Below are 26,765 nucleotides of genomic sequence, written 5' to 3' on the forward strand. Positions count from 1 at the left end.
TGCACTAATTCTTAGTAAAGTAACACCAGTACAGTCAATGTTTGGATAAAAGAGATGATTCAGTATATGGCCTTAACACTGATGTCATTCTGAGTTCAGATCTCAGTAGTTCAGTCACCCACCAAAACAGCTTTACACTTAGCTCTAATATGGCCTCAATAACAACGTCTCTTAGCATAGACGACATTTGAGCAGCTCAACATGTTCTTTGTTTTCATAGTGTTTCTGTCAGAGCTGCCCAGGGGCGACCACCCTTCCACTGATGACAGCTGCTCAGTGCTGTGTTTTTCACTGATGACCCAGTTGCTTCCTTATTCTTTCTTTCACTTGGAGACAAACTTCATATCTATTCACCAACATACTTTTAAAACATTCTGCATAACACATGATGATAGTATATTTGGTTAGATGAGATCTTAACTCAGAATTACATACATGTTGAAGCCATCTTTATCATTTGAGAGAACTATATTTATTTTAGCAGGTTCTTGTTTGGTGGAAATTTCAGTTCAGTTGTGGGTTAAGAGCTGCAGCATCATTTTGCAGGTCATGTTTTCATAATATCTATGGAATTACCACAATATAGTAAAGTATGTACTTATCTGATGGAAATTTCAGAGTAGTTGTGAGTCAAGAGCCACATCCGTTATATTCACAGAAGAAGCAGTGAAGTTCTGTAGAAGTGATGAGCTGACAGTTCAAACCAGCTTTTCCTTTGAGCTTCCTGAAGTTGACTGTATAAGATTGCTAACTGTCCTAAAACATAAATGTAGTTATACAACACCTGACAGAGGACATCAAACCTGCACAATCAGGTTTTGAAGAGAGCAACAATCCCACTGCACAAACGTGGCGCTGCTTTCCTCTGCTTTAAACTGCTAGAAACCTGAAATCATTTGTCTCCACTGCCCATATTACAGCACCAAAGTGAAGACAGAAGAGAAAAGAGCTGTTTTTCATTACTCCTTCAGTGCCTTGTGACAGTTTGTATGATCCATCTGATATGAAAACACGATGCCATCAATCCCAAACAAGTTCATGCTGGTTGCTGGAAGCTCAGGAATAAAATGACAACTGAAGTAAATCAGTGGTTACTGATTTATTGTTTTGTGCAAATTTGATCCGTATTAAAGATGTGAAAATAACTTCATTTCAAAGCAAGTCCACAGTGTTGAATAGAGAAGGTTTTGTCAGGAAGCAGAGCTGAGTAGTGTTTCCAGTGTAGTTCAGTCACATTTGTTACAGTAAGTGATGATGGATGACATTCTCACCACATAGCATGGATCAACACGGTTCTTCCTTCAGTCCAAATGGAGCTAAATGACTCCTCAGTGGTGCTTAAATAAATTCAGTTGCTGTGAGGACCTCCTCGTGCTAGAAGCTTAAGTTTCACATGGATTTATTCTTTAAGCATCTTTCTGAGGTTTGGCTCTGGACACTGAAAATCCTCATGGTGACTTTGGATATTACATACATATATGTCATACCTGACTCTCACTCATTCAGACGCCTGTGTTCTCAGATAGATCATCCTCTTGTCCTCTGTCCTTCATGTTTCTCTTTCTCACTGTGAGTCCTTCTCTAATGTGCCTTGGTGCTGGGGTTGGGAGGGTACGGGACAGAGTTAGGGCTGACATAGTTTTTTGTCTCTGCCGTACTGCTCTGGTATGTGTTTGAAGCGACACTTGTCGCCATAGAAACAGCCTGTGGTCCGCCAGTAGTAGCACTCGTCTCCATTCACAGGTGCCCTCCGTCTGAACCTACATGGACAAGAACAGAACATTCTGCATGATATTCACAGGAAATTACACAGGTGGCAACAATGGCAGGAAGACCGACAGAGGATAAAGCAGCAGATTACTTCCTGTCAATATCCACTTTCCATTGGGCTGCGTGTTAAAGGGATTATAAACATGTCAAATCACATGAGTCATGTGGATGGACGTTGTTGGTTATTACAGTTACAGATCTTTTTAAGAGTGATGTTTACAGATCCACGTTATGAGTGAGTTGCTCAGTACCCTGGGACAGCTGAGCTCTGCTGTGTTCCTGCAGCACTGGTCCTTTCTGTGGAGGGCAGTGTCCGCTGCATCCAGCGGTCTGGGTACCTCATCACCAGCTTGCTGTTTCCCAGCTCCACCCCCTGGACAAAAGGACACAGCACAGGTGATCGAACCTAAACCTGCACACTGACAAAGTCAAACATCCAAGATGATGAGCTGTGGGGTTGCCTGAAAAATGAGCCTCTCTGAGACTCACCTGCAGCTTTACCAGGGCTTTGGCAGCCATGTTGGCATTTTTGAAGTTGATGAAGGCACAGTAACGCTCATAAAGAACTTTGATGCTCTCGATCTCACCAAACCTGTAACAACACAAACACTGAGCATCTATCCCAGGGCAAAGCAGTGCAGGACAGATAATACTCTCATTAGTATTATTACTACAGTAGTACACCAACTCTTCCATTACTGCTGGCAGGTTTTTTGGGTGACGACAATGTTTCTCATAACACTGTAACACAACATTGTGTCTCACCCTCACAGGTCTAGTCTCCACCATGTGTCTTTATTTAAGTTTACCAAGCTGTGATGCTTCATGCCGATAACAACAACCCAATAAAATCTGGGAACAGTAGAGAGTGAACAAAACAAAGAATGTGCCATTGTCCAAATAGTAAGTAGAAATAGCTGCAGTCACTGTAGCTGCTGGTTTTTACTACCCCCTTCATCAAACAAAGGTATGTCAAGTCCATCCTGTTACTGTAATTACACTGCAATAACTCGGCAGATAACTCAGTTCATGGCTCCATCGAGAAATACTGCAGCTCTAATTAGTCCTTACACACAGACGCAGACACACACTGTGTTTTTACGTTTTGAAGAGATCCACGAGGTCTTTCTCTGTAACTTCAAATGTAATGTTCCCAACCCACAGAGAGCGACATTTCCTACAAGACAGGAAGGAAAGACAGCAGGAGAAAGGAGAAGTGAACAAGTGAAGGAGTCAAACAGGAAGTGAAAGGGTAAGGAAAAGATGACAGGAGAGAATAATGTCAGAAAGAGTGATCCTTTTGATTAAGGTGCTATTAGATTACATGTAAATATAAACACTGGTTTGCCTTATGTTTGACATGATAGAGTATATAGTTATATAGTATAGTTACAGTGTGCATCACATTGTGTATTCCTGAAAGTTGTTATTTGTGTGATTATGTGCATCACTTATAGCCTACCCACTCTGGTCCTGCAGAGATGTGTGCTTCACCACTAGGAGACAGGAAACACAAAGTCGATCTCATGTTACGAGACAATAAACACACATCAGTTAAATATATTTCAAAGTGTTTCTCAGTGTTCATAGTTAAAACAGTGCAAACATCAATGTGCTGCCTGTAGTTTGTTCTTACACTAAACTGTATTGGTATTTGTGCTTTTCTGCTGTCAATTCAAATTAAACTGAATCTGACCATAACAGAGAAGTGCTGACCCCTTGTGGACAGAGATGGTTCTACAGCTTCCTCTTACCTTGTGCTTCAGATGCGGCGATGACTGCCTGAACAGTGGTGAACTTCTCCAAAAGAACTTTACTCTGCCTCTCCTCAAAACCCAGCTCCTACAGTGACAAATGGACATGAAAAAAGACACTATACACCGGCTGGATGTTTGCATGTATGAGATTCTGAGATAAAAACATGAACTCCTTTGGACTGGAGACTAAACCTGACACTGGTCAAAGCTACAGAAAGCCCCAGAACTAATAAATAAGCTGCTTTTGTGCATATTTATTAATACTTTATTTATAATGCTTTTTATTACTCACTGTATATTTTGGTATGATTCTAGTGTTTGATGTTTTTAATTTGCACTAAAATTCTTTTTGTAGAAAGAAAAGTAGGTCTGCAGTGTTGGAATTTAACTGATTGCAGTTTCCTGATTTTTCACTTAAGCTGACGTGATAAAGTTTGGTGGCAGTCTTGGAGGAAGTTATGCAGTTTATTGAAGGTCCTCACCATGAGCTGCAGGACCTGGCTGGTTAAGAGTTTACTGGAAGCTTCTTTACAGTCCTGATCCAACTTCAACACCTGTTCCATGGCCTTCTCTGCCTCACTGTACCGCTGCACACACGTACATGCACATGAGCCTGCACTACTTTATGAAGGATTGAAGGCAATTTAAATGATTCTCATAGTGCTGCTGATGTAATTTAACAATCTAACCTATTTTTTCAAGGATGCAGCAAACATTTCTAACTATTATATGACAGACTGGAAATTCTCCTAACCTTTAACCCCATCAGAGCAGAGCCTTTACGGAAGTATCCCTTCGGCCAGTTGGGAGCGAGCTGAATGGACTTCTGAGCGTCTGCTAGGGCAGAGGAGTACTGCTCTAGACACCAGTAACAGTAGGACCGGTTTCCATAGAACCTGAGACACAGACACATAGACAGTGGTATATTGATTTAACTAACACAAAGTGAATGTGAAGAGGACTGATTCAAACGTGGTTGAGAGAAGACAGTGTTAGAGCAGTTGGAGTCAGAGGTCAGAGTTCAGCTCACCTGTGGTCCTTGGGATCACAGTGGATTGCTTCAGTAAACCTGTCCACTGCCTGGCTGTACTGGCCCTGCTCAAACATCTCAATACCCTGCACTGGAAAATGAACACATGCGTACTTTTATGTGTGCATCAGGTATTTAAAAAGGGCACAACATGCATCTAAAAGACATCAAATATGTTTATTCACCTGTCAGAGTCTGGCCCCTCCTCCTCATTTCTTCTGTAGTGTCCACCTGTAATTAGTTTTTACTATAGTTCATGTTCTGGCAATTTCATGTTTTCCACATTTTCAGCAATAAATAAATAAATGAATAAACAGGACCAGTGTTTGATCTCACTACGTCCTTAATGGATGGACAGACCAGCTTTAAATGTGGAGTCCTGAGTGTGTGTGGTTCAAGACATTCACTTGTGATGGTTAACGTTAGAGGCTAAGCAATGTCTTATACAAATGAGGGTCCTCGCAAGTGTAGTATGTCTGTGTTTATACCTGGCTACCCCTGGCCTCATTCTCCTTGTTTTCTCTGGAGATCTGCATTGCTCTGTTCTTCCCGCCTTTGAGTTTAATGTGATTGGCGGCGTTGGCCACAAACGCACTGCTGACATCCCACTCTGGTTCCTGAAACACCAAGGAAACACAAAACACTCAACACAAAGCCTGAAAACAGAAATCTTCTGACTCTGCTGAAATACTGACTTCAATATAAATCAACAGAACTCAAGAAGGTCCATCTCATTACCCAGATGGTCTTCTGTCAGGGAGGAAATTCATCCATTCAACTGAAGATGTTTCAGTGTTTGCACAGATCAAATCAAACAGAAGAATTTCTCCCAGTAGTTGGAGCTGAGAAGCAAAGAATCAAAAGCACAGCCCAGTGGTTTGGACTCTCCACATATCACACCATGGTTTTGTTATGTAACTCGTGTTTTCAAACTCGTTTCTTTCTGAAGCCACTGTATTTGCTGAATTACAGTGATTTTTTCATGGGGCTAAGTGAGCGTGTGTTCATACCAACCATGTTTGGACAAACTCTCTAGAGTTAACTTCTCCACTTTGGTTAGTTTTAGCAGGGCAGCTAATTGGAGGCAGGTGCTAGTAGCTGCACGAGATACCTTAAAATGTGCTCCTCTTCCAACGAAAGTTCAGCTTCGTTTATGTTCTGAACTGGTATGAACACAAGAGATGGTGAATTATGGCATAAAGTCTACACTATAGTGCACAGCCAAAGTCTATTAAAGCCAGGAACACAAATTTAGTTTGGAAATTAAACTGCTGGATGATATTTTACTCTAATTTTACAAGATTTGTGTGGTTTTTTTTTTTTCAAGCTCTGTTCTGCCTGAACTTGGCAGTGTGAAAATAAACAAACCACACAGAAATATCACAATGAACTGGACCAGACCAAGGAGAACTAAACTCATGGTGCCAGTATAACCAGTGCTATTCTAAACCCAAGGACACACTGACCTGGGATAAACAGGGAGCCAAGACCAGTATTGAAAAATGTTCTCCTTAATCAGGGACACAGAGCCCCAGTGAAAAGTACATTTCTTTTTTGTACCAAACAAGTTAGTAAGACCCCCTGACGTTATACTTGCCCTTATTTTTAGAGAGTGACTTCAGGTTAAACCCAACGTTAAAACAAACATGGCACTGTAAATGCAAATAACCATTTCTCCTGACTTGATTAAGTTCACCAGTTCTCCAGATCCAGTTCCACTTTATTAGGACTGGGTTTCAAACTTTACAGTGAGTGAGCTAAGACAGATTCAGTGCCTCAGTCATGAAGGCGCCAACAGGATGATAATTGTTGTGAGGGAAGACTTTGTGTCTCTCTGTTGCACACAGTTGGTCACTAGGTATTCTCTTGAATATCTGTTTTATTCCGCAGTAACAGATGAAATGTTACGAACGCTGGCTCGGCTTCCACTCACCTCCTCTGAGATCCTGTGAGGCAGCTGACAGTTGCTCTTGTTCTCTTTTGTCCTGAGGGCGGGGGCTGATTTGGGGCTGCACTTGTTTCTGGGGAGAACTGCAGTCCACTGCTCCTCCTCTTCCATTTCATCTTCACTGTCACTCTCTGACATCACTCCAGCAGCTTTTGCTTCCTGTTACAAGTTAAAAACATAAACAAAATCAACTATGCAGCCACAATATGTCCTTTTCCAATGCAAGGACATAACCCATTACCTCAAGTTTTCCACAGTCTAAACTTCTAAGAACCTTGAGAGGATTTGGGACTGAAACATTTTCTACACAAGCATTTAAAGCGTAAGAGACTCAATACATTTCTACCACATCGTTTCATTGTTTGATTTTTTTTTCTGGAGCAAAATCTCTCAAAACAAAAAAGGCTGAGTGATTAAAATACGACATGCAGTGAGAGCTGGTTTGCTTTTTGATAAATTGTGTATGTTGTATTTCATGAGTGTAAACCCTGTTGACATGACTTTATTTTGGATTACTACATTTCCCCCTGCTCAGGTGTTCTTACCATCTCTACGGCATCCTCCATTTTGTCCTCTCTCTCCAGTTTCTTCCGTTCTTTCTGCCTCTGAAATGAGAGCATGAACATGGTGGCTGTGGGATGGTACAGACATGCATATGGACGCAGGCACGTGTGAAGTGCCAGTCGTGAGCAAATGGGTGTGGGAACAGTTATGGAGACAAACACAGGAGGAGGGAAGAAGAGTCGCAGCAGAGGAGAAGGCGTGAAAAGACGTGAAGACTGGTGGAACGACAGTGATGTGTAAGTAAAGGTGTGGACACTGGGGCAGTGATGTATGGAATATAGCAGGTACATTCATTTCAGTGAGCAGATGAATCATGAGCTGCAACGTGAACAATATACCGTATAATGCAGAGCATACGGACAATGGATTTGGATAATGTCATTTAAATCATGAGCGGTACACACTGAACTGTTTCTGACTACACCCTCACGCTAGAAATTATGTCTCAAAAAGTTGCGACAATACCCTGAAGCAAATACTAAGGAGAGAAAGGTACACTTGTATTTTTACTTTTTTTTTGCTTTATTTATATATATATATATATATATATATATATTGTAATATATTGTTATTGAGCTGTGTTTTCATTTGTTGGTGCTGTATTTATTTGTAGTTGCAGCTTATTAGTTTTGAAGTAAAATGTCACGTCAGTCAGACTGGTTTCTTTTTACTTACTTTCCTTTTTGCTCTCCTCCTCTCAGCTCTCCTCCGTGCTCTCTCCTCATTGCTCATCAGGGCCTGTTCAACACACACAGCAGCACACAGACAACATTCAGGTACCTGCCATATGCTCTGTGCTGAGAGAAGAGCCATCTCTTCTTAAGTGGCCTGCACATAAAGTGACTTAGCTTCATCATCACTCCTGGAGGTTATTATTTGTGGTAAATAATCTGATAGAGACAAAATGTCTTGTAGGGAATGGAGAAACGTTGTTGGGGGTCTGGGGAAACGTCAGCACTTTTCGATTCTGAAATCTATGAGACCAGAGTCTGATCGAGCATATAGTGGCCATTAGTGACGCTGCATGTTAAGGCGCTTCAGCAATGGCTTCAGCTCTATGGGACATCAGAAATGGTAAACTATTGTTTCTATTAAAGCTGATCTAGTTTTTTATAACACTGTGTATGTTTTTCTGTAAGTGTGCAATTTGCCCCCTGCTGTTCAAAGTCTACCTGAGATGAGCCTTGGTCCTTTATTTTGCCTGTTGGGTCAGGAGCACCATCCTGAACCTCCATCTCCTCCTCACCTGGCCCATCTGGAGACACACACGCAAACACACACATTTTTATAGGAATTGTGGCTTGCTAAACTTCTCTTCTACTGCTGTCAGTTTCTCTGGCAGTACTGTAGGTTTAAAATACAGCCCTTTACAACTTACTTTTTTCTGTTTGTCTAGCATGTACAGGTAATCTAATGGATGAGGTAAAGAATGGGTGTCATCTTAAATGTTGTAACTCCAAATTTTATTTTATAATCCAGCAACATGAACAGCTGGGAGTGTTGTTTAAAGAGTGACAATAAATGTTTTATCACTTATGCAGTGAAGTACAGTCTGATAAAAGACGCATCAACACGCTCGGTGTCAGCTGGGAGTGGTCTATGAACCTAAGAGGACAATAAATATGCATCTTTTTCAGTTTAAACAAATGAAGGCAAACTAGGGTCAATGACATGATGATTCCATGCAAGTGTGTGTTGGAAAGAGAGGAATTCATCCTGCCCACATGCCACACTAAGGTCGCGATGCCAGAAATATCCAAGGGCCCCTGGACAGAAATAGTGCTCAGGTACCTTGAAGCACACTAGAAATACTCACGTTTAAATTCTAGCTGAACCATGTTTTTCTTTTTTAGGTTTTTCTTAAGGCTGGCTGAAAAAATAAACCAAGGAGAGTCACCCTGTTGTCCTCCAAATTCGTGAGTTGTTGTAATTTTCTCCCTGCACAAAATGACCATTGTTGATATTCTAGGCTAATGAAGAATAAGCAGCCTGTGATTCAAGACTATATGTGGACAACTGAGCATATTCACAAACTGGATTTTTGCCCCAGAAACTCTTTCCAGACTGTCATCAGCTGCTTTCAGTCCAGAACAGACTGGAAAAAAAAAGACATGTTTGGCCTCACAGCAATGGAGGAATCAGTCAGGAAACTAGATTCAAGTCCAGAGTTTAGTCTGGGAACATACAGAAGCACAACTCAGTTACATTATGAAATTTCTTATCAGCAAATCACAGACAACTGGATTAAACTCAGTGGACTCATGAAGTGGAAACTTTTTAGCCTTAAGGCCAGAGATGCCTTTGCCAGTCAAACATCCCTGGTATGTGGCCTTTTATTCATCTTAACTATTTCACAACTGCAACATTTAAGAGATTAGCCAATATTAGACAATAATGCATCTTTCAACTAAAAGGTTTGTCCATTTCTAAAAATGACTAAACAATAATAATCAAACTTTATAATCATGCTGTAAAGCTGTGTGCCAAAATTATTAATGTGGAATATTAGAATCAGTTGACCTTTTTTTTTTTTTTTTATGAAATAAGAAAATAAGACAGAAAGACCAAACACTGTTCAGCTCATGGCACAGAAATATAGCACTGAAAGAAGAAAACATACATGACCTTTGGATTCTAATATAAAAATAAGTGGATAAGTGAGTTTTTAGTTCAACGTGTCAAATCTTTCACATCACTGTACTGTACCATGTCAAGCCAACAGTCCATCCCCTCAAACACCAGATGCTGACAGACGAAAGGCGAAGGGAGAAAAAAAAAAAAAAAAACTCAATCCAGGAATAGACCGTCCCGTCAGAAACGTCTGGAATCAGCTGAACCTGAATCTGTTTGGCATTTAGAGCCACAACACCACCTGACCCATAGTAAGACCAAAGGCAGGCGAAAAGGAAATAATTTAGCCAATACCAAATTATAAGTTTGGTTAAAAGGTTACATGCAATTGTATGATCATCCTCATAGATGTGTCATGAGGTATTGACTGACAATCACTTACTTTAATTACTGTATTATTGACTAGTTAGGTACCCTTCATTCACACTTTTTCTAAAAATACAGTAATTGCCTATACAACTCTGTAATTGGCTGAAAATAAATAGAAGAAACTGCTGCTGCCGCTGAAAAGTTTTTAATTGATGACAGTAAACAATTGCATATCACAAAGATATTTTTTCAGTACATACAGTAGTTTCCATTATGCAAACACATACATACAAGACAACACACCAAAAAAAAAAAAAAAAGTCTACGGATGTTTTTCACAGATGGACACGCATCTCACTATTCATCGATCATTGTGGACGCAGAGCAACTCAGTAGTGTTCACCTCTCGTGGGAACCAGTGGACTATAAAGGTGTGTTCAAAATAAAGAAGAGGTTTTACGTAATGCTGGTGTATTTTTGCTGCGTCTGTTTGCTTACTACAAAATACCATTATAACAAGGCTGTAGGTGTGGCCGTAACTGGCAAAGAACACACACCAATTGTGTGAATGTGTGTCTGCCTTGTTTTAAAACATCTTGCATAAATGTGAATGAATCTCAGTCATTTGGGCAGCACACCACTGTGACAAAACTATCCACTGCGGTCTGGCCTCAAAGCAAAAACAGGCTCTCTTTAATATCGTGGTGAAAGCAACTGCAGTTGTTTAAAACCCTGGGGCGCTCCTTTAATCAGCAATGTTAAAAGGCCTCTTGCATGAGCGATGAAAACTCTTCAACTCTACAATTTCAGTTCAGTCAATTATTTTGTCTTGTCAGGTTGTTTCTGTTGCTTTCCTTTACACTTTTCTCAGTTCTCCTTCTCCTGTGTGTTCCTGAAATCAGGTCAAACAGCTCTGGGATGGATGCAAATTTGTTGTGTTTTGAGTCTTCGCCCTAGTTTGCAACACATACAAATGACAGCATCTGTACAGAATACACTTTGTGGGCATCAACATTTGGTGATCAGCATTCATGTTCACACAGATTCCCTGCACGAGGAAATGTTAAAAAGTCTAACTTGTTTCCAAACAAACAAAAACTGGTGAAGGTTTGTAAAGGTGACAACAGGTTTCTTGCCAAAAACCAAAGAGATCACTGGTGACAGAGGGACAGAGTTATATTTTTAAAGAAATAATATGAATGCAACCATTTTTAAAAACAGCAAACACTTTAAATTAACAAAGGGGAAAACTGACTTAAATAGAAGAAAATGTAACTTTATTCAGTGCCAGCTGATCTGACCTACTTTTCCACATTTGAACTATTAAGAGCAACAATCAGCGCTGGTTATAAATGAGAGTCTACTTTCTGAGAGGTCTGCACCAAAATAACGTGTACCACAAGAATCCTATTACACTTGTCTTTTTTTTTTTTTAAGTTTAATACATACTGCCCCACTGCCATCAACAGACTTCACCAGGGAATATGTACTGAACATTTTGGTTTTAATCTGCATCCAATTTCAAACTGATTACTAACATTACTGTTGTCATGGGACCAATAGAAAGAAGCCTCCCAGATCAATATTCATCTTAACATGTCAGTGAGGTCGACTGGTTTTCATTCAGCTTGGTCCACAATATTTACTCTGCACATAAAAACACCATGGAAACCTTCACATCGCTGAAAGACAACAAAAATATGACCTGCCAAGTTTCCATTTGCAGAAGAATGTTATTTGCATAGGAGCTCATGCATAACCAGCAAATTGTCAACAGAGAAAAAGCTTATTGTTAAATTGCTGTTAAATTTCAAGTCCTGTAATGTTGAGGAGCGAAACAGTCCAGAATAAGCTGGGTGCTATTAAAGATGTGTTGCTGTTTGATATGAAAACCACCTGTGGGTGAGTCTTAAGGCTGCCAGACAGGGTGGCCTTGGCAGTTTCCTCCCCTCATTCAAACACACACCCATGTCACCACACACACACACACCTCCATGTTTTTAGTTCTTGTCTTGCTGTTCACATTGTGCACAGAACAAAGAATGTGAACATGTTTTGGGAAAACAGAGAACTTTTGTACATTTCTAGTTTCTTCAGAAGGCAATACAATACGTACATGAATAAACTAAAAAATAAGTACACGAACTCTGAAGTACTGAACGTTCAGGACAATGCAAATGAAAAGAAGAATCAATTAATGTACAATGTTAATGTTAATGTTAAACAGAGACACACTGTGTTGTTTCAAGGATAACTGATTTCTCAAGTGAAAGTTATTACTCAAGTGCTGGCAGCCAGTATGAACAAATAAAGGCCCAAATACAGGCCACACCACAACAACACAGTCATGCAACACTTACCACTCTGAATTTCTCTCTAACAGACAGGCTGTTCTCACACTCTTTACTGTTTGAAAACAACACTTTCTGTATCTGTTCCATAACACATGTTCCAGAAAGGCGAAGGAATGATGCCCCCTGAACTGCTGGGAGGGTTTTAATGTGAAAAACAAAGAGGTATTGCAAATGAGAATGAAAACACAGAGACTTCTCATTCAGATAATACAGCTAAGTAATACAGCACAGTTGGCCTGACAACCTAAAAAAACAGCCAAACTAAATATAATGGCTTGGATCTGCCATTTTTCATAAAGGTTTAATAACTTTCTGCCATGTTAAAGGAGGAGGTCTTCACTGGAGTCAACACTGCTATAAAACAGAACTATAAAATACTGACGGAAATCCTGCCTCAAATAAAGGCCTGGCTCTGTCTTCTCTTAAAGGCAGTGGGCGCTGATTAAGAATATTTGGTGTGTTAAAATAATTAAATAAAGAAAGAAAGATATTACTAAAGACAAATGTTAAATGTCAACAAGACATTTTTAAGAGCTTCTTCACTGAGTTGTCCTCGAGTAATGACCTTAGCCCCCAACTGCACCAGCTGCTCAGGGGGAAACCAATCAGACTGTGGTTGTAATGAGAAGCTATATATAAATATAAATATAAAAAAAAAAGACCAGAGTTATTTCTGCCCTGGCGTATCCTGATTTTCATTCATACCAACTAAGATTCAAGAGCTGTGGCTGTTCTTCTATCTCTCATTGGCTCAACAATTTCAAGGAAGAAAAAACTCAAATATACTGAGCGTCTGTGGTGAACAGTGTCATCTGCCGCACCTTTGGCCTGTGCACCACACACACACACACACACACACACACACACACACACACACACACACACACACACACACACACACACACACACACACACACACCCCAACATGTGTGACACACCCAATGAAACAGACACATAAACAAACACGAAATTAAACTCTCCTTCTGACTCACCTTACTACAACAAGACAGACAACCTAAACTAAACTACTGCCCATGTGTTCTAAGCTTTTATAAATCCTAGATATAGAAGATGTGTTGCTTTATCTCAGTGAGCACTGAGCGACTGAATGCCTATTATCTTGTTTTTCTAGTTCAACAATTTCAACTGATTCTCAGGGCCTTCAGACAAACTTAGAGAAGACACAGACTTTGGCTTTAAAAACTGTTTTGAAAAGGAAAAGCCCAAACTTCACCCACTCATCAAAACCACGATGATGCAGAGTGACATTATTAAGAGGGTAACAGTATTTTGTGACACTGCTATTTCCAAAGCCAAGGATTAACTCAATCATGCTCAGTGGTCACTGATCTGTTCTCTATAACAAACATAAGACAATGTAGATCTTCATTAAGTTGAAGAACTGCAGAATTTTTGTACATCTATTTCTTCATCAAAGGATTTTTGTTATTAAAAGAAAGAAGTGCATTTCGCATGTGAGGAGATAAAGCCCGCACAAACTAAAGAGCATGATGAGCATGGTCCAAAGACAACAGGGCATGATAAACAGAGTAGGAAACTCTCACTGATATGAAATCAATCTAATTTATGTCTGGGAGAAACAAATGAAAGGAAGTGGAGATTGTGTTTAGGATGCAGGCGCTTGTTTAACAAGAAACTAAAATGTCTCCAGCTGCCAAAGCTGCAGGCAGCCAACATCAAAATCTGACTGTTTGTTAGGGTTTTACTGTATTATGTAATTATGAGTCACTACAGTTAGTCTAACATTGTTGCTGAGTTCTACTGAGTAACAATCTTTGGAGGAACTAAATAACTTTTAATAAGTTTCCATACTCATTAAATACAGGAAGCTCCGCCCCCTTCCCCTTTAAGTCATGTTTTATTGCATAAAAATGTACTATATTTTCCTGATCTCTGTTTCAGGGAAGGTTTCCGACATCACCTGTACAGCTCGGTGATAAATCCTAGAGTAATTCATAACAAAACAGCTCCTTATAATAAAATGCTCACGTCACAGTTTTCACTCATTCATTTCACTCAGAGATATATTTTCACGTTGGTTCACCTTAATGCGCTAACGATTAGAGCCATTCACTTAAAAACGTACTGAAGAGAACTTGACTTTAAACACCTTACCTTACACATATTTGACATTATAGCATTTCTGTGACAACAGTTTTACAGTTGATTTAGATGAACAGAAACAAGGTGTATAAGTCTATAAGTCAACCTTCAATAAATTATCATGAACTATTATTTAACCAGGCTTAACCATATTAGCTTTATAGCTGTGTTTGTGGGCAAACCAGTTTCTGTACATTCTTACCTAGTTAGTGTACAACTCATTTACCAGTCAAATGTTTTAGATGGCTTTGTAACACGGCACCACCTGAATCTAAACACGTGTAAACAGTAACACAAATGAAATCTGATCAAATTCATTTTTGTAAGTAGCAAAACACAGAAACACAACAGCTCCAAACTAATAACGTTCCTAGATAAAAGGGATAAAATATGAAACATGTGGCATTATAAAGCACAGATTGCCTGTTGGACATGAAAGAAAAACACTCATATCTGGAAAGATAATACTCAACTTAAAAGTCAAATAAAACAAGTTGTTAGCTACTAAAAGCCTCTGTAATTGCTTTCGGTAATTACCCATCATGTAATCAGATCTTCTTCCTTCTCATAATAATATAACAACATCTGCCCTCCATATTTGGGGTTGGGGCACAACTGGATTAAGCCCAATGCATGAGAAAAAACAGCTTGTAAGTTCATGTCACCGAACAGTTTAAAATACTACTAAATGACAATATAGCATTACTATATTCTAATAATTTGGCTTTGAAAAACAATCTCAAGTAATCCAAGGACCACCGTGGCACCAGGAACTGAGGAGGCAGTGAAATGTGACTTAATTAAAACATGATTGACTGGATTTTACAATGACAGTAAAGCTGCATTTAATATGAATTAAATGGAGCTAATGCTAAAGCCATCTGAGGTGACCTGTCAGCCATGCACTGTAAACTAACAAGCTACTTATTAGTGTGTTAGCAACACAAATGTTTATGCAATTCAAGTGTTCACTGTCAATTTGACTAAAAACTTACCTTAGGTTACCTGACAGATACAGTTAAACAATAAATACATGAATAAATAATAATTATTATGATGCAGAGGTCAATATTTTTGCTTTACTTTTACTTTAAACGTTCTTTTTATTAGACATTTAAGTAGACAAGAAGTAGCTAAGCTAACGTTAGCCAGAGTACACAGTTTTTAACTATTTTACAAATGTTATATAAACAAAATAACTATATAAAATAGTTTTTTTTAGAATGGGGTTATTAGTGCTATCAAAACCAGGAAGAATAAGGCTTTGAGATAAAATCAAAAACCACAGCTGACACCGACATAACAGGTTTATTTGACCGAAAAACCAAGTTGTTAAGCGGCAAACCGGCAGTTTGACTCACCGCCTCCCAAGCCCAGCAGCCGGCAGATATCTCTGGTGAACTTCATCAGCTTTTACCGACCGCCATTATTAGCACGCCGTGTGAATAAAGTGGAAACTGTCACACCCTTCAACACGACGGGCTTTAAATCTTCATTTAGTACCGGCACCTCCCCGGTGAAGCCGCTGGTCCATGTGAAACAACCGCCCGCTCAACCTCCTCCGTCTGCCCGGTCGCCACCGTCGACTAACGGCGATAACCGCCATTTGCACTTCCGGAAGCCACTTTCAACAATAAAACCATGACGGGCAGAATTTGAAAATAACATCCGGCCGCGACCATCAAAATAAAACCACAGAAGGACTTAAATTAGCCTCGTCAATAACTCGGAGTTACTTCATATCAAATGATTTAGGATTTAGATAGTAAATGCAGTTTAAAACTAAATTCTCAAATATCTTTACTGAAATTAAAGACTTTCACCCGCGTGGCTCACAGATTAATTTTTTTTGACTCTTCTTTACTAATTTTGGATAAATAAATAAATTTGGATTGATCAAGGGATCCCCAGCATAGGCGTTATGGGGCAGAGCTGCTTTTTACTTAATGCTTACTAAATTTGGAGCCACATATTACCATACTATTAATAAGTTTACACGTTATTTTAATATTTTTGGGTCTGTTAGCATTTTATTATTTTATTTCATTTTGTTTTAATACATGTACAACAACAATTTATTTGAAAGTTTTTCGAAAAAACTATGTAATTTGGTGTTAATTGGTATTTATTCTAGGTAAAATGAAGCCAGCGTGGGGCATTTCAAATCTATTAATTCCAATAATCTGTAAATAATTAGTCAATGTAAAGGGAGGCCAACTAAATATACAAAGCAAACACAGAATTCAACACACAGGACATAAACTTACCAATGTCTTAATATTTCCAATAGTGAATGTAATAAATAATTGTATTATTTAATTTAATGTACATTCTTTCCTTTTTTTCATTGAAGAAAATAAATTCTTTTAGAAATCCAGAAGTCATAAAACCTTGGCACAACCTATTCTTTGCCTTTATTTTCCCATATGGGGTAAATCAAACAGACAGTAAGTCATCTGGTATTTCCTGGCAAGTTGACCCACTTAGAACTGGAAAGTAGTGGTCTCTGGTCTGGATCGAATGCATTTTTCTAGGTATAGATAACACCATGACGTGCAGGAAACTGCACAAGGAATGCATCCTAACATTTGTCCAGTGGGTGGTAATATTCCACTGTGTCACAGTATAGTGAGGCGCTTCAACACAGAAGCCAGCAAAATTCAAAAGGTAATATCAACATCTGTGTTTAAATATGCCAGTTTTTTTTTTTTAAAGTAGAAATAAGTAGCAACCTCAGAAAAACAGCACACCAATTAAATCTATACTTTCACATGTTTTCACCCAGGTACAATCTGTGTTGTGTGTGTTGGTTGTTGTTATAATATTAATTTCTGCAAACTTGGCACCTGCACACCTTGTTGTTTCCAGGCAACAACATAAAATCTGGTTTTGGTGCTCTATAAAAACTTACATTGGAAAACCAGCTGCTCCACATTGAATGCATGCATTTGTGATGAATGTAGTTTTGGCTCTACGTCTTGACATGCAGTGTTCAGGTCTTCAGGGTAGATTTAGACGCAGTTGCTACGACTGATAAAGCGTCGATAAAGTGTGCGTTCATAGATCACAGTAAATGGAAATGGACACAAACAGTACTTGCTGCCACAAACATCCGTCCAATCCCGCTCAGTGTAATACTGATAGGCAGCTACGTACACCAATCAGAAACCGCTACCGGAACGGGTTTGGACCAATCAGAGAGCGTTCTGGCTAAGTGGGCGGGGATCCAGCGGAAGCGACGCGCTGGCTCAGCAGCCATTGATGCGCTTTATTTCTAAGAGGACAAACCGATTTTATTTTTTCCACACCTGAGTTTTTCTGCGAACCGGAACCATGGTGTCTCACTCTCTCGCCTTACCGATGATCTGCTTCACCACGTTATGGGCGCTGGTCGGGGTAGTGGCCCCGTTTTTAGTGCCAAAAGGACCCAACCGGGGGTAGGTGTCGATCCGCCGTTAATTGGCTTAAATTAATGGCGACTATTTAACCTTCCTTTCTATTTTCTATGTCGACGTTTGCATTGGGATTGTAGTTATTTTAACATCCAGAGTCGGTGTTTGCTCTTATACTGGATAGTATCGTTATAAATATACACGAGCGTGATGCTGATGGGATGGAGGCCCTGCGCGTCACCTTGCATCCATCCCATCATCATCCGCCCATCCATGCATCCGTGCATCCAGACTGTACCAGTGAGGTTAAAGGGTCAGGTCAACAGACAAAAGGTCTTTGTGTCTAGATATAATAATATTCCTACAAAGCAGCCCTGCTCACGTGTCTGTAAATGTCTCATATACTCAGCACAACCACCACCTTCCTAAATAACTGGGATGTGTTGACACATTTCTATCATTTATGTGTTGTCATGCTGACAAACTATTATCAGCTCATTAAATTTGCAACACATGGGACATGTACGCTAAACTAATACACAATAGTTCACAGTGTTTATCGTGGAAGAGGTAATCACACGTGATATTTATTATTAAGGATTTAAAATCAGGAGGGTAAAGGTACTCACCTCTACTCACTGCTAAATGACTTTTCTAACATTTTCTCAGCACAAAGTCATTTCCCCCCATAAACTGTGTGTCTAGTATTTAAGTGCCGATGTTTTTTACTGACTGGTGGTGTAGTTTAGCCATAACTGAAGCACAATATAGTCAAATTAAAAGTTATCATGGTCAACATTACTGCTGAGTTACTGCCCTGCTCTGGGGTGAATGTTTGGGTTTGTGACTGACTCTCTCTGCTCTCTGACAGTGTGATCATCACCAGTCTCGTCCTCACGGCCATCTGCTGCTACCTGTTGTGAGTAGAGCCTCTCTTCTTCTGTGGTGTGAAGCTGCTGTCATTTTGCTGCTCAGTTTATACCAGAATAAACACACCTGTAAACGGTGCACATTAAAATCTTTTCTGTAACTTTAATAAAAAGCAATAAAATGGCTTCTCCTATGAAGCAAAGCATATTAGAATTTAAAATTTGGGCAGTAGATGCAAGAGAAATATCAGGTTCACAGAGCAGCAGATAATAAAGGTGTGTGTGTGTGTGTGTGTGGTCACAGAAGCCAACTGAACACTGAGCTTTTAGTTCATAACAAAGCAGAGTTCGTTATCTTATCTTTCCACCAGAGGGAGCCCACCACCTTCAGTGGGCGAACAATCCTCCTACAGAGACAGTGAAGTTGCATTTTGTTGGTGCCGCGTTTAATCTTTAGATTTTTAATTACAGACCTGCTGAGAAAGAAGAACCTCAGTGGAAGTGAAGGGATTATAAATGTATATTATTTCATTGAATTGATTTATTGTGCAATAGGAATTATATTATCACAGCTGATAATATATTTAAGTTGTATATCCCAAAGAGCATGGTTTGATGTAATGGAGTACATCTTAGTGACACACATTCAAGTCGATGCTGCTGAATTCATTGCTCAATAGCCACGTTTCTGTCCTGTGTATGAGGGTCTTCCTATTTATTGCTTCAAACATTTAATGTAACTTATAAGATACAATAAAATAGGACTAGGCTATAGACTCCTAGTAAAATAATTCTATTCCTGCTCTTACCACTAGTGTTTTGTGTGTTGTGATGTATTTTGTGTTTCACATTGGGGCTGTTTTAATGTTAACACTCACCTTATGCACCGCTCAAGCAGGTTTTATTCCAAATATATCACTAGAAGGCACATGTGGATGAAGCTGAGATGAAAAGACAAGTCAGGTTTATTTATATAGCCTGTAGGCTATATTTCATATAACATCCCAAAATACACATAAAGCCTCCATTGGTTTCATGAATAAAGTCAAACCAGTCACAGTCTAGCCATCTTTGCAACATTTAGCTTCTACAGCTCAGCAAACAGCAGCTTACGTTCAATAATCAGCACAAGACTCGTGTAAATAGTGTGTCCCAGTCACATGATGTGGGTGCTACAGCTACCAGCTTAAAACAGACAAATGGATTCAAGTCCAGAGCAGTGACACAATAGCCCCAGACTTTACCTGAAGAACACAGAGCACAGGTGGGCTATGGGTCCTTATGAACTGGGACCTGTACCAGCTGCCCAACAACATGCCTGACTTAAATTGCAGCAACTAGAGAAGGAGCATAAAATGTGTTGTACCTATCCGCTATCATCATTATATTCACTATGATTATTATTGAGACACAGAGTGAGCAGAGTCCAGGTGGACTGCAGAACTGCTGTGTGTGACTTCAGTCAGAAAACTTCAAGGACATAAAATAATGTTGTATTAAAGGGGCGATATAATAAGCTTCAGATTCATTTAGACGTCACGTTTGATAGTTAATGCTGCACATGTTTGAAAACTGTCTGAAGCTCGTTTGTCCTTGGCCTTTCTGGAGTTGTTACAAAGCTGGTTTCTGTGTTGTGTTGTTGTCTGTAATACGACATTGACTGACAGACTGTGCCTGAGTATTATTGTATGTAGATAACACAGTTTTCTCCCCCTCCCTCTCTCTTTACCCAGCTGGTTGATAGCCATTCTGGCCCAGGCCAACCCTCTGTTCGGCCCTCAGCTGAAGAATGAAACTATTTGGTATCTGCGCTACTTCTGGGAGTAAAGAAGGCGAGTTGGTTGCACTTGAAGGTACAAGAAGAAAGACGTTGGTTAAAAAAATCTGGTTAGGTTTTCAAACATGTAAAGACTGAATTCAACAAATCTCCCTAAAATATTCTGAAAGCTAACTAGTCTCTGCAGTGTCCCAGATTTTACACTGCACCCACACATCGAACACTCCCCTCCAAAAACAAAAGCTAACTAGAGCTGACTGGAGCTGAGTGCTACTGATGAATTACTATGATGAATTAAATAAACACTAAAACACATAATGACTTTACCTGATAGTAAAGGGTTTTTAAATATTATACACTGGTACATTAGAAGATTATTTTACATCACAACTGACTTTTCCGCTTCCTTTTTGCTTTTTCTTAGTACGGTCTCAGAAATCCTGGATTTTATCTGATTTAATCCAAACCAGGTTTATAGTTTGAATTAAGAAACACACAGAAACACATACAGTAGTTTTACCATATATAAGTCCACATTTTCACTTATGTGCCTTGACAATGTGTATGGATTAATCTGCTTTTTAAGATGAGTGTCTGATTAAATACATTTTTTTTTCTGCTTCATTACTATTTAGTGTTATTCATAAAGCAGCAAATGTACAACAGGAGACTAAGTAGTGAGAGGAAAATACAGGGATCTGATAGAAAATGGGAGCTATTATAATACTGTATATTTCCCTTTCTGCCGGCTGCTCAGCAATGATGGTTATTGCTCCTTCAGGCTGCTTACTGAAATTGCCTGTTTGCAAATCAAAAACAGCTCAGTTTTTCTCTCAGAATGTAGAGTAGAAAAAAAATAATAAATCTGCGCCACTAAACTGCTTTTGGTGACAGAAGTGGCATTCGGGCGTGAATATTTATCAGCTCCGAGACAAAACACGAGCTCGGTGAAATGCAAGAAAGGGCACGTTTATAATTTTTCAAAGACAACTTTGCTGTGAGCCACTGATGCGTTTAAACCGTGCAGAATATCTGAGTTCTTTCATTGATTTAGCAAGCACATTGTTTCACATCTTGCTTTGACCTTCACAGTCAATAGTCATAATTGTATTCTACACTGTCTTTCTGTGTGTGTCTCCAGGACTGCGATGTTTCTCATCACTCCTCTCCCTCGGTCTTGCTGGATTTACTTCTCCTGTAACTCCTAAACATTTCCAACACCCACACTCACACCTCCAATCTGCAGAGTTGATGGAACATGTTCATATGTTGCAGCATTTTTTATTTATTTATTTTTTACTCATAATGTTTTCTTTGTTTCTTGAGGAATGTTAAGAAAAACATACAGAATCTGAAATTTGAGCTTCCTAGTTTATGAAGGTACATGCTGATGGTTTTAAAATGAAATTCATCAGTTCACACAGTTTGATGTTATAACTTTTGAAAATGAGGAGTCACTTATTGAGAGATCTGGTTAGTTGTCTGTTAGTAGTTGTCAACGTCTCAAATGTGAAATTCTTAAATACTTTAATTCTTCCTGTGTTTGTGTTTACGTTTTTGCTTGTATGTCACTGCCATCAGGGAAGATGAATTTCTCAGTGTGTACATTTAATTTGGACACTGTTGTAAGCTCATTGCAACTACCTCAGTGTCCAGACGGCATAGTTATATAAGTGTTATTATCTGTGATGTAATGGTGTGTGTGTGTGTGTGTGTGTGTGTGTGTGAGCTTGTGTGAAGAGTTCATTAGTGTGAGTGCTTGGACTGCGGCCATGAGAATCTCCCAAAACTGTAAAAGTGAAGAGCGATTCCCTCCACTTCAGGCCACTTCAGCATGAAACTCCCTCCCACATTCCCCTCATGCTCAACGCCATGGAGGTCCTCGTTTCCATGGTGATCTCATCGTCCAATTCACTCCCACTCCTCTCGACCCCTTTTGATGAAATCCTGTCCATTCTCGCCTGCTTGTGTGCAGAAGTACTGTAGGTTGTACTGCAAGGACTTGTTTTTGGGGTGAGGCTGTTGGTTTACTGCTGATAGATTTGGTGGTATTATCCACAATTTTTCATTTTCTTCCCACTTGAAATAACATTTAAAGGATGTTCTCATATAATCAACCTCGATCATGTAGAGGAGCAAAGAAAATAACTACTTTTAAAAGCATTAATTTTCCAGAAAGCAAAGCTAAAAGTACATTAAAAAACATTAAGTGTTATTTCACTATCTGTAACCTGTTGGAAACCCCCATCATGCATGAGGTTGATTTCACTGTGCCCCATTATATCAGATTACTGTTTAGTTAAACCCTTGTTTGTAGCCTGCTGATCACAGGGTTGTATAATTAATTGTTTCTGCATTTGGGTTTTCACAGAAACATTTGTCTGCAAGGCGAGTTTCAGGAAATAATCAAAATATTGGTGTAAACATCCTGAAAATGCATGTTTGTTAGAAGGCTGAGTGGCGTAACTAATGGGTCCGAACATGTGCGGCACAGTTCTGGATGCTACAGTGTGCATATGTCCATCTGAGTAAGGAGGAGGTTGGCGTGTGTTTACACCACCACCAACTGGAGAGTCAGCTGCCAGAGGTCAAGGTTATACCTGCTGACCGCTCTGTCAGTGTAACACTAGATGTTCTTGCCTCGTGCAGATACACAAAAGGCAGCTAGCTCCAATCAGCCGCAACATGCTGCATACAGTGAACTGATGATGGTTTGTAGTTGTTCCAGGGCATATGTGTAAATCTTGTGTTGCAGCATGTGTCTTCCTGACTCGCCTGATTAGCCTCAAGAAAGGTCCACTGTTTAATCATGTGTACACTTTTTTTTTTTAACATTGAAGAGGATGCTGGTGTGACACACCTGCCTCCTGATGCTTTAAGAGCCTCAGCTTCCAGCCACCACCACGACTACACTTCCCTAAAAAACCCCTTTTCCCTGCTTCCCTCATTCCCTTTCACCATCCCACCCAATCCTCTTCTCTAAAACCACTTTGCTTCAGCCAAAAAGAATCAAAATCAATATACAGCTACTTTTTAGAAAGACCAAATTGCGTTTTATCTTTTCCTCACAGCCCTCTTTTGTAGTTGTGGTGGTGGCTCATGTCTAAAAGTGGATACACAGGAACATATGCAACTGTGTACTTTACGGTCCGTTACATAAGAAGGGACCCACATCAAACAGAGTGCAATTATCTGATCATAGCAACAAAGGCAGCTTTCCTGGCAGGGAGAGCTGACGTTGTTGCGTACTGGCATTCAGTTTCACTCGGTCCAAATCCAAGCGAACCAGAACTTGTAAACAGAGGTCACGTGGACTCACATGTAAGCTCGGTCATTGGACGGGGTTTTGGTAACGTGTCAAATTGCCAAGTCAGATAGAGATGCTGGTCCTGCAGGATCAGTCCTGTGGTTTCCTCTTTCATTTTGTTCTGTGAGGCCTGTCAGATATTAGTGTGTTAGGAGTCGCCACGGTAACACAAAATCTGTTAACCCACAGATCTAATTATTGATGGAGATGAGATCCTACATGTGAGCTTGTATCAGTGTGAGGTAAATACTTCTATGTGAGTGGTATTGTATGTGAAACACCCAGTAAAACATATATGTCCGACCTCCTGCTGCTGTGTTGACGTTATTGACATTCAGCTCCTGCTTCAATTAGTGCAAAACCATTTGACCAGATTCTTTGCATGACTCAGGATTTCAGCTCAGATTAACCCTTTAACCTCTTACAAATGTATTTTTAATAAACCTGTACATGCATGCAACACAACACTTCATATCAAAAAACCTCTCTCTGATCCTTTAAATATCAAAGGTAGACCTATTCAGGAGATTTAGTGAAGACCTGACAACAAGTCTGCATGAGAGACAATTTGAGATTATTAAATACTAGCTCGATTGTCACAGTGAGGAATCAGTTGCAAGGAGCTATTTCCACATTAGATCAACATTTTATTGAAGCAAGGAGCCAGACCTGGAACGCCTGAAGGGTGAGATACATTTCCCTGCTCTTAAATAATCTGATTAGGTTTCATGATGCTATTGATGTTACCAGACTGAAGCAGCTGATGCAGCCAATCATTTCAGCAAAGACTCATTATTGCACTGAAACCTGTGAAAAATGTTAAAGAACTGATATGCATGCAGGGAAATGTGATAAAATGAAAACATTAATCTGTATTAGATTTCCGAATGATATGTCTATGGATGTAATTGGAGCCTTATACTTAAGAAGCACATTGAAACTGCAGTTCTGGGCCAGTTACAGACAAGAAAGTGTTTGCAGAGACCTCTGCTCACCATCTACAGACAGAGAAAGTAATAGCTGCTGCCCCGTTCAGCCAATGAGAGATTAGTCCAACATCCGCCTCACGCTGCGACTGTCCAGCTGTGCAGAGGTAAGGAAGGAGCCTGGGTTTGCACATCTGTCTTTATTTTTCAGAAAGCTGTCAGTTTTTGCGTGGACAGCCACCAACACTATGGCCAAACATTGAGCTCCATATTTAATATGTATGTGACTTTTCAGAGCAACAATGATTTCCAACAGAGACACTGACCAATCATAACATGAGATGCTTTTTCTGTCGTACAGCAACTGGTATTTGACAATGAGGGGAGTGAAGATTTTTTATAAAATTATCAGAGGGGCTGGACGCAGAAGCCAAAGAAAAATAAAAGTTTGCTGCTGTTATTGTTGTTTATTAGTTGATTCTGGGCCCAACAGATAAGACTCAGTTCACTTGTTTTTGATGGCGAAACATGTGGAAAAGCATATTTAAGATTTCAGTTTATGCAGGTATTAAAATTAATACCTTAATAGTAATAAAAATTGATCTTCCACAGTCTGTGCGACATCAATCTTGTTGTAATACCATTTCCAGCCATTGATGGCAGCACCGAACACACTTATGAAAAAGGAAGAACGTGAAATTTACAAATGTTGGAAGTCATGACTCTTCATCCGAGTTTATTAGTTTGCACTCATCTATTATCGACTTTAATTGTCCTGAAAGATCACTGAGAAGTTTAGTTCTCATCCAGCGAGCTCATACCGTAAACACCAACACTTTTCATTGTCACTTACCTGAAGAGATGGAAACTCACAGGAAACAGGTATGTATTAATTGCTGCAGGCCCTGGATTGGAACTACACACACTTCATTGCTCTGCTGCCACCAATTTATTTTTAATCCACAGGAGGCCAATAACTGTGATTTTAACGAGGTCTGTAACCACAGCTGTTTTCCTAAAATGCTCTTTTTAACCAGAGCGGTAATTAAAATGAATTTCCACACAGGCGGGAATAAAGTTCAGGAACAAAATAATGATGCTCAACAGAAATTGTGCTGGATTTTGATCATGTTTTTATGAAACTATTCTTATTCCATTACCATCTCAGAGAACAAACATTCATCTATAATTTACAGCTGCAAATAAATGAGTGTTGCTGCAGCACCGCAGTCTCACTGTGGCTGCGGATTAATGATTGAACACCCCATAAAGCTTGGATGACATTTTCAAAAAAAAGCGGCCGTGCATTTTTATGACTGATTGACCAACTGTGGTAAATACTATTCTCTGGTCAGTGTAAAAAAAAAGACAGACAATGTTTTATCGATGCAGCTTCTCCTACAGAACCGCTCAGAGCCTGATACTGATACCGGAAATGGTGGTATTGTCCTTTAAGCATGAACCACATACAAACCTTGGCCTACATTTCTGTTGAAACAGATAATTGCCAAAATAATGCACATTATTTAAGCATGGAGACACACACACACACACACACACTCAAACAGCCTTCAGGCCTATACGTATGAGCTGTAACTGACAGATAAACAGAAAAACCCCACAGCTTATCCTCTGTAATATTTCATAAAATGTGGCTTAATGTGCTCATGCGCCATGACAACCTACTTTCCTCTGAGTACATTAAGATTTCACAATCTTCATGCAAACAGCTATATGAGCTGACCTAAATAACACTGGATGTGCTATACACAGCTGTGTCTTTTCATCACGAGGGAGCAGCTGAAAGCTTGTCGATGCATATTTTAATTTCTCTTCATTCTGCCAAAAATAAGTTAAATATATATACAGTATACACCCGGACAGACACTGGGTGCTCTTAATGCTGATATCAGGAAACATTGTTCATATAGCAAATTAAACCATTTCAAATAAATCTAAATATAGAAAATATAAATAACATCACCAATCTAAAAATATACAACAGTT

At 39.5% G+C, this 26,765-nt stretch overlaps 2 protein-coding genes across 5 annotated transcripts; one reads left to right on the forward strand and one right to left on the reverse strand.

Annotated features, from left to right (window-relative positions):
• Positions 1-29: 29 nt before the first annotated feature.
• Positions 30-16,076, reverse strand: LOC113127668 (tetratricopeptide repeat protein 31-like). 3 transcript variants are annotated; one of them, XM_026302344.1, is made up of 16 exons: positions 15,849-16,076; positions 8,242-8,324; positions 7,745-7,807; positions 7,051-7,110; positions 6,491-6,664; positions 5,046-5,174; positions 4,743-4,788; positions 4,558-4,648; positions 4,282-4,423; positions 4,010-4,114; positions 3,525-3,612; positions 3,233-3,266; positions 2,873-2,947; positions 2,260-2,362; positions 2,022-2,143; positions 31-1,760 (listed from the first exon to the last, which is right to left on the reverse strand). In XM_026302344.1, the coding sequence occupies exons 1-16, from the start codon at positions 15,892-15,894 to the stop codon at positions 1,625-1,627; spliced, it is 1,497 nt and encodes a 498-aa protein (XP_026158129.1). In that variant the 5' UTR covers positions 15,895-16,076; the 3' UTR covers positions 31-1,624. The 3 variants fall into 3 exon arrangements, 2 of the variants coding, with proteins under 2 accessions (XP_026158130.1, XP_026158129.1); XR_003295458.1 differs by having other exon boundaries at positions 1,743-1,760; positions 3,237-3,266; XM_026302345.1 differs by lacking the exon at positions 4,010-4,114 and having other exon boundaries at positions 30-1,760.
• A 1,673-nt stretch (positions 16,077-17,749) lies between these two features.
• Positions 17,750-24,087, forward strand: atpv0e2 (ATPase H+ transporting V0 subunit e2). Of its 2 annotated transcripts, none has more exons than XM_026303566.1 (4): positions 17,750-17,924; positions 18,751-18,798; positions 20,482-20,601; positions 21,667-24,087. In XM_026303566.1, exons 1-3 carry the CDS (start codon positions 17,821-17,823, stop codon positions 20,573-20,575), a joined length of 246 nt encoding a protein of 81 aa, XP_026159351.1. In that variant the 5' UTR covers positions 17,750-17,820; the 3' UTR covers positions 20,576-20,601; positions 21,667-24,087. The 2 variants fall into 2 exon arrangements, with proteins under 2 accessions (XP_026159351.1, XP_026159353.1); XM_026303568.1 differs by having other exon boundaries at positions 20,482-20,580.
• The last annotated feature ends 2,678 nt before the right edge of the window (positions 24,088-26,765 follow it).

Source organism: Mastacembelus armatus, chromosome 1, assembly GCF_900324485.2.
Source record: "Mastacembelus armatus chromosome 1, fMasArm1.2, whole genome shotgun sequence".
NCBI classification, from domain to species: Eukaryota; Metazoa; Chordata; class Actinopteri; order Synbranchiformes; family Mastacembelidae; genus Mastacembelus; species Mastacembelus armatus.